This window comes from Salmo trutta, chromosome 13 (assembly GCF_901001165.1).
Source record: "Salmo trutta chromosome 13, fSalTru1.1, whole genome shotgun sequence".
Classification (NCBI taxonomy): Eukaryota; Metazoa; Chordata; class Actinopteri; order Salmoniformes; family Salmonidae; genus Salmo; species Salmo trutta.
Window position 1 is genome coordinate 4,794,490 of NC_042969.1, and position 14,326 is coordinate 4,808,815.

Consider the following 14,326-nt stretch of genomic DNA (forward strand, 5'->3'; position numbering starts at 1 on the left):
AGACAAGTTGACAAATGTTGCTAGATTGCTAATAACAGCTCTTACAGGTTGGCGGGTAGTGGAGAAAAGGTGTTATTAACAACAGAATGGTAACATATCGCAGTTCAGCTGTGTGATGTAGGCTACTCCCATAAATCATAACAAAATGATGGATGTTATGGGCATAAGCATTATCGTCTCTTACAGTTATCACGGCACCAGTTTGTGATGACGTAACCAAGAGAAAATACTGTGCCATAGACATGATGGTTTACTCTAATGTGCTGGGGAGAACACCCTCTAACCACCTCTGCCAGTGTAAGAAGTGTTTCCCCTATCATTACTTAGGTGCGGTGAGCTCCATCCCAACCACTGCGTAAAATTGCCTGTTTCCGAGTGCCTACACGTAAGTCGGAATATCTTTAATGACAAGAAGAAGTATTGAAAAGTCTGAATAAAATTTGCCGGCTCTGGGAGGTCATGGATCTTTACACACGCTAATAGCCTCTAACACCTTGTCTATTGTCCTCATATAAACATTTCAAGACTAAAGGCTGGTTTATCCCACAGGTGTGTTCGTACATTCAATCTGGAATGCCAGAGTGCGTTGTCAGAATGTCACTTCATGAATTCAGAGCGTTTTGCTCTCGGAGAGTTCAGAGCACACACTGGATGCTCTGGCCGAGGAGTAGGGTTGATCCTAGCGTTCTGATTTAACAACAGCAGTCCCAAGCTATCAGGCTAACGTTGGCTAGCTTGCTAGCTACTTCCAGACACAAATGAGAGAACACCTCACTCTGACCATTTTACTCACCCTAGCAGAGCTGGTTAGGCTGTTTTTATGTTATCCAGAGCATGAACGTAACTGTGCTTCTGGCAACAATTTAATGTAGATTTTTTTTGCCAACGTTTACTGACACCGGCCACATTCAACGGGTTTTGAGTGTTCGTAAATCCGTCAGTTATTCTGCACTGTGGCACACTCAGACGAGAGTGCTCTGGAATCGGAGTAGATAGCCAGACCGAATTTACCAGCTACGTCTATTGACAGTTGTCGCAGTGACATCATGAACATTCTATTGAAATGATTACTTGCATAGTGGAGTCTTTTGTTAAGACATGTATCTAGCTAGGTAAACAATTAACCGTAATCCCATGACGTTACTACCCTGCATGAATCTGTAACCAACCAGGTTCAATGTTAGCTAGCTAGATAACATTAGGCTGAACATAACAATGCAAATTGCTCTGAGATACGAATAATATTACTACACAGATCATACACGTAACATTAGCTAGCGAGCTGGCCAACTAATGTTAGCTAGATAGCTAACAGTACACTAACTTGAAATGAAAACAACTTTCTGACTAAATTAGAAATGTGTAATATCTGAAAATGTAGCTAGCTAGACTCTCTTACCCGTATACATGGATGGACATTTCTCCCTCTCTGTCACGGATGCCATGGTTGCCCTTAGTTTGAAGATGTAATCCAGAGACAAGTGTTTTATACAGTAGCCTTCTGTGTGTTCTCTTTTCGACACCCTCTGCATATTTGCAATCAAACGGCAGATTTTTCTCCATCTCCTTCTATATCATGCTCTAATTCCACTTGGCATTCAACTGATTTCAAAACTCAGTCCTCCAGAAAGTGGAGAGCAACACTTTTGCAGTTCTACTACGTGATATCTTTCAACAAAGTTGCGTTAGAAAGGATTACCTACACATACTGACCAGCTCATGTTATAGACAGAAGCGTGCTACATTGCAGACCAATCCGAACTCTCGGCATGTCCAGCCCATCCATTATCTCAGCCAATCATGGCTAGTGGGAAGGTCCCCAACTTTTTCATCGCTAAACCAACTAAGCTCGTAATTGAACAATGTTATTCGTATTTAAAGATGGCATAAAAGTTTGTTATTAAAGGCACATGAAAGTTCACATGTTCCAGAAGGCATTTCCACCCAAAAACGCATTTTGATTAAAAAAAAAAAGTTTATGTCCAAATGGCTCTCCTGTGAAGTAGTGACGTGCGACATACGCCTAGTTTCCTGAAACGAGTCACAAATGTTATCAAAGCACTTTTTCCATAGTTTCTTTTTTGAGGGGATAGGAAGTGTAGTTTCATGAAACACCGGCACAAACTCATCAGCCAATCAAATACATGGGAATAGAAGGGAGGGCATAGTGATTGAAAGGTAAATAATCCAATCAAACGAACAAAAACAGAAGTGAGGGCGTGACGGTTGAAAACGACCAGTCAAATGAACGCGATTTGAAAACTCTGCCATACCACTTCCCTTTAAAAGGCATAACAATTTGTATTTTTTTATTTTGTGTAGCTTACTCACGGAATTTCTATTCATCGCACCAAGCCATGGAAATGGTTTCAGATTATGTTTATAACGGTACTCCAAGTCTACAATACTCTACACCCCACGGCCACAACATTCTGAATGTGACTCTGCAACAAGGTAAGAAGCAGTATAAACAGCGCCTGCACCGAAACGGGCAACGTGTGTTCGTCGAGCAAGACGGAATGAGCTATCCTTAAATTATATGATGGTTATCTTAGCATTCTCAAATATGTTACATGAAATAGAGGTGCGAATATCATGCATGAACTTGATTTTCATCTCAGGAAGAACAGTCCCCACAACACCCGTGTACTGTGTCTGCTGGTCAGTCAGCTGAGATTAAAGTACACAATGGATCATGGGAGATTTTGAAGGTGAGTAGTCTCATAAAGACATGGACTGACTGTAACATAATTCTATATCTTACAATTTTCTCAACGATTTTGATGCATGTGACCATTGCTAAAACACCCCACGCTGACGCCTCAGGTGCAGCTGCAAATTGATATTGGACTGAAAGAGCGGCATAAGTCGTCGGACACCCCGGACAGAGCAAAGAACATCAAAAAGCAAAGGCAGCGTCGCCAGAGACAGGTTAGTTTATAAATGTAAACAAATCCATACATTTTGAAGTGCAGTACTGAATTTTGAAAAGTTGAGACTTGTTCCACAGCTTTTAGTGTGTGTACTTCTTTAGCTTTTTTTATATTATCATTCCAGAGTTGAAGGCCATTTGTTAATTAGGCATAATAACTTATTGTCGCCTGTAATTTCACAGGTTCTGGCCAGTCGGTCAAAATAACTCTCTGCTAAAGAGAAGCAGTGATTTGCGGGTGCAACTGAAGACATGATGTCTGATGTGGAGACAGACCCAGAGGACCCCAACGCATTTTTAATAACCTCCCCTGAGTTTGAGGACCTGATTGTGTCAGCAGACCGGAGAAGGGCCAAGCATGCTTATGGGAAGAAAAGGCGCCGTCAGAACTAAAACCGGAGCACGCATGCACATCCAGCGCAGACCTACCCAGAACATGTGATTGTGCAATACACCACAGACAGCCTGAAAAGTTCCTCGGTGTACACATCCCTACGGAATTAACATGGTCCACACACCCACACAGTTGTGAAGAGGACACGACTGCACTCTTCCCCCGCAGGAAGCTGAAAAGATTTGGCATGGGTCAGAAATGGTCAGACTCCAGACACCCAAGCCATAAACTGCTCTCTCTACTACTGCACGGCAAGCGGTGCCAGTGAAACAAGTATGGAACCAACAGGACCCTGAACAGCTTCTACCACCAAGCCATAAGACTACTAAACAAGACTGCTAAATAGCTAATCAAATGGCTACCCGAACTACCTACATTGACCCTTTTTTGCACTAATTCTCTTGTACTGACTCTATGCACACACACAGGATATAACACACTTTCACTCACCACATATGCTGCTGCTACTGTCTATTCTCTATCCTAGTCATTTTGCCCCTATATCTTCATAGCTACCTCAATTACCTCGTAACCCTGCACATCGACTTGGTACTGGTACTCCCTGTATATAGCCATGTAATTTTTACTTGTTATTGTTTGTTATTCACTGTGTATTTACTCCTTATGTCACTTTAATTGTATAACTCTGCATTGCTGCAAAAGGACCTGTAAGTAAACATTTCACTGTTAGTCTACACCTGTTTGTGCGTCATCTCCCACACATCTATAGTTTGGAAGGGGACCAGCAAGTATGTATTTTTTTCCATTGTGAGCTTGGATTTGTCACGACTTCCGCGAAGTTGGTCCCTCTCCTTGTTCGGGCGGCGTTCGACGTCACCGGCCTTCTAGCCATCGCCGATCCACTTTTCATTTTCCATTTGTTTTGTCTTTGTTTTACACACCTGGTTCCAATTCCCCAATTACGTGTTCATTATTTAACCCTCTGTTCCCCCATGTTTTTTTGTGATTGTTTGTATGTATACGGTCCGTTATTGTGGGCTAGTTTATTGTGTTGTATTTATTGATTCCTTGAGTAAATTACGTTCCTTACTCATATCTGCTGTCCTGCGCCTGACTCCTCCACACCAGCTACACACAGGTCGATTACAGAATCACTCACCAAACGAATGGAGTCAGCAGGAGCAGACGCCCTCCCTGTAGGGTGTAGAGGAGTGCGTCCAGCAGCACGCGACCATGTTGCAACATCTGGGCACCGCCATGGATCGCGTGCTACAGACGATGGATCGTTGGGAGAGAGGAGGAGGATTTCCAGCGCCTCCACCAGCCCCACTACCGCCGACCCCACTGTCCACCCCTCCTTCACCCGGTCCCAGCGGGATTCGGCTCGCGCTCCTGAGGGAGTATGATGGGACGGCTGCCGGATGCCAGGGGTTCCTACTACAGCTGGAGCTCTACCTGGTGACCGTCCACCCGGCTCCTTCGGGACGTGAGCGCGTGTCCGCCCTCGTCTCCTGCCTCTCAGGCAAAGACCTGGAGTGGGCCAACGCTGTATGGGGTGAGGGAGACGCGGTGTTGGCCCACTCCAGGTCTTTGCCTGAGAGGCAGGCGCAGCTGGGAATTTTATTGACTGTTCTTTTTCCCATAGTTTAGGAATCCCCCTTGTTCCTGTGGATATGCCCTTCCCCGTGCACACCCTAGATAGTCGACCATTAGGGTCAGGGCTGATTAGGGAGGCCACCGTTCCACTTGACATGGTTACGCAGGAGGGTCACAAGGAGAGAATCAGTCTCTTCCTTATTGATTCTCCTGCGTTTCCTGTGGTGCTGGGCCCACCCTGGTTGGCCTGTCATGACCCCACTATTTCGTGGCAACAGAGTGCTCTCAAAAGTCCTCGGGGAGGTGTGTAGGGGTTTCCATCGGTGCGACTACGGTGGAAAGTCCAGACCAGGTCACCACCGTGCGCATCCCCTCAGAATATGTCGATTTGGCTCTCGCCTTCTGTAAGAAGGCGGCGACTCAATTACCACACCATCGACGGGGGGATTGTGCGATAAATCTCCTGGTAGACGTAGCACTTCCCAGGAGTCACGTGTATCCTCTGTCACAGGAGGAGATGGCGGCTATGGAAACATATGTCTCCGAATTCCTGGGGCAGGGATACATTCGGCCCTCCACTTCACCTGCCTCCTCAAGTTTCTTTTTTGTGAGGAAGAAGGATGGAGGTCTGCGCCCGTGTATTGACTACACGGGCTCAATCAGATCACTGTGAGGTACAGTTACCCGCTGCCTCTCATCGCCAGTGCGATCGAGTCAATGCACGGGGCGCACTTCTTCACAAAATTGGATCTTAGGAGCGCTTACAACCTGGTGCGTATCCGGGTGGGGGACAAGTGGAAGACGGCATTTAGTACCACCTCAGGGCACTATGAGTACCTTGTCATGCCATACGGGTTGATGAATGCTCCATCAGTCTTCCAGGCCTTTGTTGACGAGATTTTTCGGGACCTGCATGGGCAGGGTGTAGTGGTGTATATCGACGACATTCTGATATACTCCGCTACACGCGCCAAGCATGTGTCCCTGGTGCACAGGGTGCTTGGTAGACTGTTGGAGCATGACCTGTATGTCAAGGCTGAGAAATGTCTGTTCTTCCAACAGTCCGTCTCCTTCCTAGGGTACCGCATTTCCACTTCAGGGGTGGAGATGGACAGTGACCGCATTTCTCAACCTTGCGTAATTGGCCGACTCCCACCACGGTAAAGGAAATGCAGCGGTTTCTAGGGTTTGCCAACTACTACCGGAGGTTTATCCGGGGTTTTGGTCAGGTAGCGGCTCCCATTAACTCACTGCTGAAGATGGGGACCGGTGCGACTGCAGTGGTCGGCTGAGGCGGACAGGGCTTTTGGTCACCTGAAGGCTCTGTTTACCTCAGCTCCCGTGCTGGCTCATCCGGATCCCTCTTTGGCATTCATAGTGGAGGTGGACGCATCCGAGGCTGGGATAGGAGCCGTGCTCTCTCGGCGCTTGGGCACACCACCAAAGCTCCGCCCCTGTGCTTTCTTTTCGAAGAAGCTCAGCCCTGCGGAGCGAAACTATGATGTGGGGGACTGGGAGCTGTTGGCTGTTGTCAAGGCTCTGAAGGTGTGGAGACATTGACTTGAGGGGGATAAACACCCTTTTCTCATCTGGACTGACCACCGCAATCTGGAGTACATCTGGGCGGCAAGGAGACTGAACCCTCGCCAGGCAAGGTGGGCCATGTTCTTTAACCATTTTGTTTTCACTCTGTCCTACAGACCAGGTTCCCAGAATGCTAAGGCAGACGCTCTGTCCCGGATGTATGACAGAGGAGCGGTCCATGGATCACACTCCATGGACCGCTTGGTGTTACCGGTGGTATGGGAGTTGGACGCAGACATCGAGCCGGCGTTACGCACAGAGCCCACTCCTCCCCAGTGTCCAGCTGGGCGTCTGTACGTTCCGTCTGCTGTCCGCGACCGTTTGATCTATTGGGCCCACACGTCATCCTGGCATCGGTCGGACGGTGTGTTGCCTTAGTGGGAAGTACTGGTGGTCCACCTTGGCCAAGGACGTGAGGGTTTATGTTTCCTCCTGCTTGGTGTGCACCCAGTGCAAGGCTCCCAGGCACCTGCCCAGAGGGAAGTTACAACCCTACCTGTTCCACAATGGCCGTGGTCGCACCTGTCGATGGATCTTCCTCCCTCACAGGGCAACACCACGATCCTGGTCGTTGTGGATCGGTTTTCTAAGTCCTGCCGTCTCCTCCCTTTGCCCGGTCTCCCTACGGCCCTACAGACTGCGGAGGCCCTGTTCACTCACGTCTTCCGGCACTACGGGGTGCCTGAGGACATAGTCTCTGATCAGGGTCCCCAGTTCACGTCCAGAGTATGGAGAACGTTCATGGAACGTCTGGGGGTCTCGGTCAGCCTCACCTCAGGTTTTCACCCCGAGAGTAACGGGCAGGTGGAGAGAGTAAATCAGGATGTGGGTATGTTTCTGCGGTCATATTGCCAGGACCGGCCAGGGGAGTGGGCGGCGTTCATCCCCTGGGCAGAGATGGCCCAAAACTCACTCCACCACTCCTCCACTAACCTCTCCCCCTTCCAGTGCTTACTGGGGTATCAGCCGGTTCTGGCACCTTGGCATCAGAGCCAGATCGAAGCTCCTACGGTGGACAAATGGTTTAAGCACTCGGAGGAGACCTGGGATGCTGCTTATGTGCACCTGCAACGAGCTGTGAGGCGGCAGAAGACGAGTGCCGACTGACACCGCAGTGAGGCCCCGGTGTTCGCACCAGGGGACCGGGTCTGGCTCTCGACCCGAAACCTGACCCTCTGCCTGCCCTGCCGGAAGCTGGGTCAGCGGTTTGTGGGACCTTTCAAAGTCATGAGGAGACTGAACGAGGTATGCTACAGGTTACAGCTTCCCCCAGATTACCGTATTAATCCCACACCAGCTACACACAGGCCGATTACAGGATTAGTTTCAGACCAATTTCTGTAATAGCCCTTGGTAAATGTTGGGTGTTTTAAGAAGGACTGGCCTTACCTGTCTTCCCTGACTATTTAAGGAGCCTTTTTTACTTGGCCCCAGTCTTAGTGCATCGTCTATAGTTTGGAAAGGGATCAACTCTTACAAGAGCAACAAGTACATTTTTGGATTCAATAAGTAGCTGTTGGTATTGTCTTGCTAGGGCAATTGAATTTAAGTGCTGTCTTTTACCTAGTAGTCTATAAACTGTCTGATTGCTCAGTACTTGTGACTGTCGTTGTCGACTTGGATTAGTTATAGGCCTACTTGTGTAACAGTCTTGCTAATTTGTAGGCGTGTTGTATTGTAGGGACTGTTATCTTCAGCTCTGCCAGGCAATCAGCATTCAGTGCTGGGAGGTGTGTCTTCACCTCTGCTAGGCATTTAGTGCTAGTACTAAAAGCGGCGGTATTATTAAGTGGCGGTGTTGTTGCCGAAACAAAGACATTCTGCCGAGTTGTTTGAGGAAGACTCCCACCATACTCTCACTTGAGTATCTTACCTAGTCATCTGACTATGTGTTCTGTCATAGTCCGAGAGCATCTGGTGGTCGGGGTGGTGGCACAGAGCTAGGGCTGGGCGATATGGCCAAAATATTATATCACGGTATTTAAAAAATATTGGACGGTATGACGGTATTTGACGTTATTATTAGTTTTTGAATACTAAAAGTTCTACATTTGCTATATGAGTATTGAGTGATCCTTTGGTGGCAACATATACATTCTAAGTGATTTCAATGAGTCTTTCTCCATTCTGATTGTTATATTTGTTCATCCAAAACAGATTTCAGCACTTTTATAATTTCTGCATTTCTTGCACTCAATTGCAGTGGTGGAAAAAGTACCCAATTGTCCTACTTGAGTAAAAGTAAAGACACATTAATAGAAAATGACTCAAGTAAAAGTGAAAGCCACCCAGTAAAATACTACTTGAGTAAAAGTCTAAAAGTCTCTTTCCAGATTAAATCCTGCCACTAGTGATGCCCAGCCACCCAACAACCTGCCCACTCAATCCCATCCCCTCCTCCAGACCACTCTCCTCTGTGTCACAGACACTCTATGCTCTTACCAAAGCTGACTCTCTCCTCTATTCTCGTTGACACTCAACTACTCTTCTCCTTCCCCCTTCTGACACTGAGGTGGCGACAAGCATCTCTGCGTGATTGGCAGACATCTCGGCTTGGATGTCGGCCCACCACCTCAAGCTCCACCTAACATCATCTTCAAGACCCTGGTGCTTACCTACAGAGCAGCAAGGGGAACTGCACCTCCTTACCTTCAGGCTATGCTCAAACCCTACATCCCAACCAGAGCACTTCATACCACCACCTCTGGTCTCTTGGCCCTCCGACCCCTGCGGGAAGGCAGCTCCCACTCGCCCAGTCAAAACTCTTCTCTGTCCTGGCTGGGCGATATGGCCAAAATATCATGAATGTGACTTATGACGTATCTTATGTTTTTTAATAATAAAAGTTGTAAATTTGCTTTGAGTAGTGCGTGACCCTACGGTGGCAACACATGCATTTCAATGGGTCTTGGGTCAATGGGTCTTTCTCCTTTCTGAATGTTATATACTGTTCAATTAAACTTCAAACTAAAATAATTTCCTGCATTTCCATCAATTTCTGCATTTCCTGCACTCATTTGAGATCATTTACACACTGCCACGTAGGGCTGCACGATATGAACAAAAAACATGGCCCTATTTTTTTAGCAAACATTGCAAATGCAATTTGACTTGCGGTTTAGATCAATACATTTGGGTGAACTGTTGGAATCATGGAAATAGAATATTTATTCATAGTTAGAATATAGATAATAGTGGGCACTTTGAAGAATACAGTGTTTGACATGACAATGAATGAAAATCCCAGGGAGTTACTGTGACAGGGTAGGAACCAAGTCATGGCCAGTTTTTCCTAGGGGACGCTATAATCTTTGGCTACATTAAATGGTTCTTCATGTAGCGAACATATTCATGCTTTGCTTATTCCTCTTTGATTTAGCAGATACTGTTGAACGATCAACATGGTGATATCAGGCTGTATTAGCTAGCTACGTTCGCTCTGACTCAGTACATGTATTAGCTAGCTAGCTAGCCAGCTTACTAGCGATTAGCATTAGCGGGTAACACAGTTTAGCTAAAACTTGCTAAGAAAAGACAAACTAGCTGATTTCAGATGTAAGAAACAAACTAATAGCGTAATTATAGAATGCTTGTGGATTTATATTAAGAAGTGTAAACAACATCGTCATCAACATTGTTGCATGTGCTGCATTGGCCATGCAGACTGAACGCAAGTGTCTTGTGGTCAAGCAACAACAACATGCGCTCCTTGAGTGATAGGGACGGGGCTAGGTCTGTGTGGAAAGCAGCATGGAGAGAGGAAAGGGTAAGGGGGATACCTAGTCAGTTGTACAACTGAAATGTATCTTCCGCATTTAACCCAACCCCAAGGTTGGGTTAAATGACTCAAGTAGCAGTGTAAACTATAAAAATGGACGTTACACATGGCATATCACATTTAACAAACCAACCATTGAAATAAAACCCAAACCGGTCCATGCATCAACACCGCTATATAGTAAAACACAGTGTACCATCTTTCGAAAACTTCTGAAACCCTACCTCTTTGAAGAATATCTTAAATAACTTTTACCTTGCCCATGACCCCCCCCCCACCCCCCCCACCCCCCCACTTGTCGTTTCCTACTAGCGCTGACTTTGCTGATAAATAATTTGTTGGGGGAAAATGTACATGATACGATTGTGATGTGTTGTTGTCTCGCCTAGCTATCTTAAGATGAATGCACTAATTGTAAGTCGCTCTGCATAAGAGCGTCTTCGAAATTACTAAAATATTAAAATGTATACGATGCAAATATGAAGTCTTTGGCCAAATACTTTTCACAAACTCTTCACACCTGCTTCTCAACTTTTTGCACCAACTCCAACTCACCCACCGTTACATACTGTATACACACACACACAGAACATTACCCTCTTGTTTTCACAACCCTTTATAACTTTTTTTTTTATATAAATGTCTTGATATTGTGTATTTTTACTATGAATATGTGTTGATTGCACTGTTAGAGCTGGCCATTTTTTTGTTTTGTTATTTCATTACTTATTTTTTGGCAGGGGGTTTGGGAATATTTTTATGTTTATTTATGCGTAATGTTGTACACTTTACATATTATTTACTTCATTAGATGTTGTATTTTATAATTTGCTTGACTTTTGAACACGTGTTCTTTTTGGGGTTGGGGGGCAATGCAGTGCAAATGTATATGAATTGTTTATTTAACTGATTTGTCATAAGCGTCGTTGTAGGGAGCGGACCAAACTGCAGCAGGTATAGTGAACATATTTTTATTAGAAGGAAAAACCAAAAATACATTTACATTAAACAAACGACGAAAACCAGTTCCGTAAGGTGCTCAGACTATACAGGGAAACAACCACCCACAAACACAAGAGAAAATAAACCCACTTAAATATGGCCTCCAATTAGAAGCAACAACAACCAGCTACCTCTAATTGGAGGTTGTTCCCAAAACTAACATAGATATAGAAAAACTAGAAAACCCACATAGAAATAGAAAACAGAACATAAACCAAAACCCCGAAACACACTAAACAAACACCCCCTGCCACGCCCTGACCAAACTCCAATAACAAACAACCTCTTTTACTGATCAGGACGTGACATGATTTCATTACTTCTTTTTTGGGCGATGGTGAGGTGTGCGTGTCAGGATAACGTAATGGCATGTATCAGGCTGGACACATTGGCAGTCAGGATCTCTAGTATCCACCGAGTGCTGTTAACATCCCATGGTTCCTCTTATCCCACTGTCGGTGGAAAAACGAGCTTTTGAGTGTTCAGAGATAAAACACTTAAGTTATTCCGACTGGCATGGAAGTGGCTTGATTCTTCAGAGGTGTAAGGATAATTAGAAGTCTGAATTAGGGATTTTGGTGCAGTGCACCTACCTGTAGTTATGTTGCCTCCCACCTGAACTAATTATTTGGCCTCTATTGGTTTCAAATGGGATATTTTGGGAGTGTACAGCCCTGATTGTTGATTTGGGGGCCGTGGTGCACCAATAAATGAATCTAGGGGAACAGGTATATCATACATTTTATATGAATGCATTAAGAAATCAGAAATCAAGATTAATATTCTTTGAAAATTGTCCACTGCCACACTATGTATGATGATTTATGGCAGTCATTACAGTGTTATGGGGAAGCATTAGGGGCTGGTACAGCCTGTCCCTTCCAATCAAAATAGGCCTGACAAGATCACTGGATTATCATCATGCTAAATCTCTATGTGTGCGTTTGAATGTCCCAATTAATTGTCAGACATGTGACTGTACAGCTGAGGCTATCTGGTTTCAATTAAGCATAGGATTAATTTGAAATAATAATGAAACCCCCTGCAGTAATATGGATGGATGTCTAAAATATATTGCCTAATAATAATAATAATAATTGTCTAATAATGTTCATATAATTCATTTTGGTGTTCATTTTTTTTTTTTGCATTCATGGAACATTTTTAAGGCACTGTCCAGAAGAATTCCTATAGCCAGTTTATACAATACAAACCCCACTATCTCTAACATGGGATTTCAACTTTACTTATAGATGTGTAATAGAACCCAACAATGACATCCAATGAACAAATTGAACATTCATTGTGTAAGTGAGTTTGAGCCATATATCAACTAATGCCTCTGACATCCCTTGAAACTAAAAGCACAGCGACATATGGCATTCCAGATTATGGGATTACCTAGTTAAATCTGTGACACAGGGAGGCACTCCTCATCTCCAGATTTACTAATTGATTATGAACACTGAGATCTGGTAGTCTTGTCTACCAACCCCTCAATTCAAGTGACCACACAATACTTACTTTAAAAGACACCTTATTTGAGTATATGGAAAGTTCGGCCTAATTGCATTAATTTGGACCAACGGTCCACCGCCCAACACATTCCATCCCCATTGGGTCTTGGCATTTTCTCGTGAATTGTGTGCCCAGACTATTTAGTGACCAGTGACCACATGATGCACAGTCAGTAAGGGGTCGGTTTAAATTGTAGTTATGTTGACACAGGCAGGCAGCACACTGTAGGCAAAATACTCTCTTCAAGTACACTGTCGGCTGTGGACACATACATGTGCATGGGTGAATTTAAAGCCCACCAAGAATGTAGAAATCTGATGCAAATAAACACAAGTTTACGCATTGGCTGGGCGTTTTGCGCAAACCTGTGACATATCCACAGCTGCCAAATAAAGGTAAAGTGTTTCCTGCGACGATTTGAAAATCTCTGCACGCAAGTGTCATACAGAATAACTTATCTTGCCACTGGCAAACTTTGTAAACGACAACGACGGTGTTGACGCTAAACGAGGACGAAGTCCTTCACTGTACGGCACTTATAACGAGTTGGAGCGAGATAGCTAGTTACCTACGGTGTATTCTTATGAAATGTTATTGGACAGCTCAATGGCCATCAAAACAACATTGCACTAACGATGACTTACCTTCCGGAAACGGGTTGGGCTGCACGACGTATAGAAAAGCGTGCACCATGTGGAACAGTAACCCTATTACTCCAGGTTCGTAATAGGCGAGGGTTTGGTAAACTCCCTGAGGCACATAGCCAAAATCCAACTTTCCCGACGGTGGCAGACTTCGGCGCTCTGGCTCCGTTTCTTCTTGCTGGAGTTCACCAGACGTTAATAGTCCCAAAAAGAGGAGAAGAAGACCGGTTTTCCACATCGTCCCAAGACACTGTCAGCTCAATGTACGGGGTTAAAATAGGCTACAACAAGGGAGATGGTACAAAAATGTCGCTAGGTCCGTATCTCTACTAAAATGTGGAAATAAAAGGGAAGGGTCGAGGAGTGGGACTGCAGGTTTTAAGTCCTGCTGTCCGGGGAAGGATTCGTGATTATCATCGTTCCCACGGTCAGTGGCTCTTCATGTGGACGCAAACCGGGTGTTTCTTTTCTCCGGTCCTCCAACCGCTCAGTTCCTCAGAGATGATATCAGACCGACTGTCAAATTGGCTGGAGCATCTGTGCAGTGTGCTAGAGGAACGGGGAAAGGTTGGATGGCTGCGCGAGAGAATGCGTGCGCATTCAGTCTCATGGCTGTGGGAGGCTCGGGCAGGGGCGGACTGGGACAATAATTCGGCCTTGGCATTTCATCCACACCAGCCCATATCAATGCGCATGCCGCCAAACCCAGTGATTGGCGAGTGAAGGTCCTCCTCATTTTTTAACCATGTCATGTTTAAAACAAATACAAAATGTAAAAACACCACTGGGTTGTTCCAGCTCAAAAAGCACAAGAAAGGGGATTTTGACACCCACCATCTCAGATTTTTCTGAAATTGTTTGTTGTTAGTAGCAGATACAATTAGCATTCCTGAAACATTATTTTGTTGAAATATAAT

General features: G+C 45.2%; 1 protein-coding gene across 15 annotated transcripts in view; it reads right to left on the reverse strand.

Annotated features, from left to right (window-relative positions):
* Positions 1–14,029, reverse strand: part of LOC115205095 (prominin-1-A) — a 130,239-nt gene extending 116,210 nt beyond the window's left edge. For 4 of the 15 annotated variants that reach the window (XM_029770717.1, XM_029770708.1, XM_029770715.1 and 1 more), the window contains exon 1: positions 13,410–14,028. In XM_029770717.1, the coding sequence (XP_029626577.1) occupies positions 13,410–13,647 (238 nt within the window). In that variant the 5' untranslated portion in view covers positions 13,648–14,028. Of the gene's footprint in view, positions 1–13,409 lie in introns of all 15 variants that reach the window. The other 11 variants (XM_029770703.1, XM_029770711.1, XM_029770710.1 and 8 more) reach the window with 5 other exon arrangements.
* Positions 14,030–14,326: the final 297 nt, after the last annotated feature.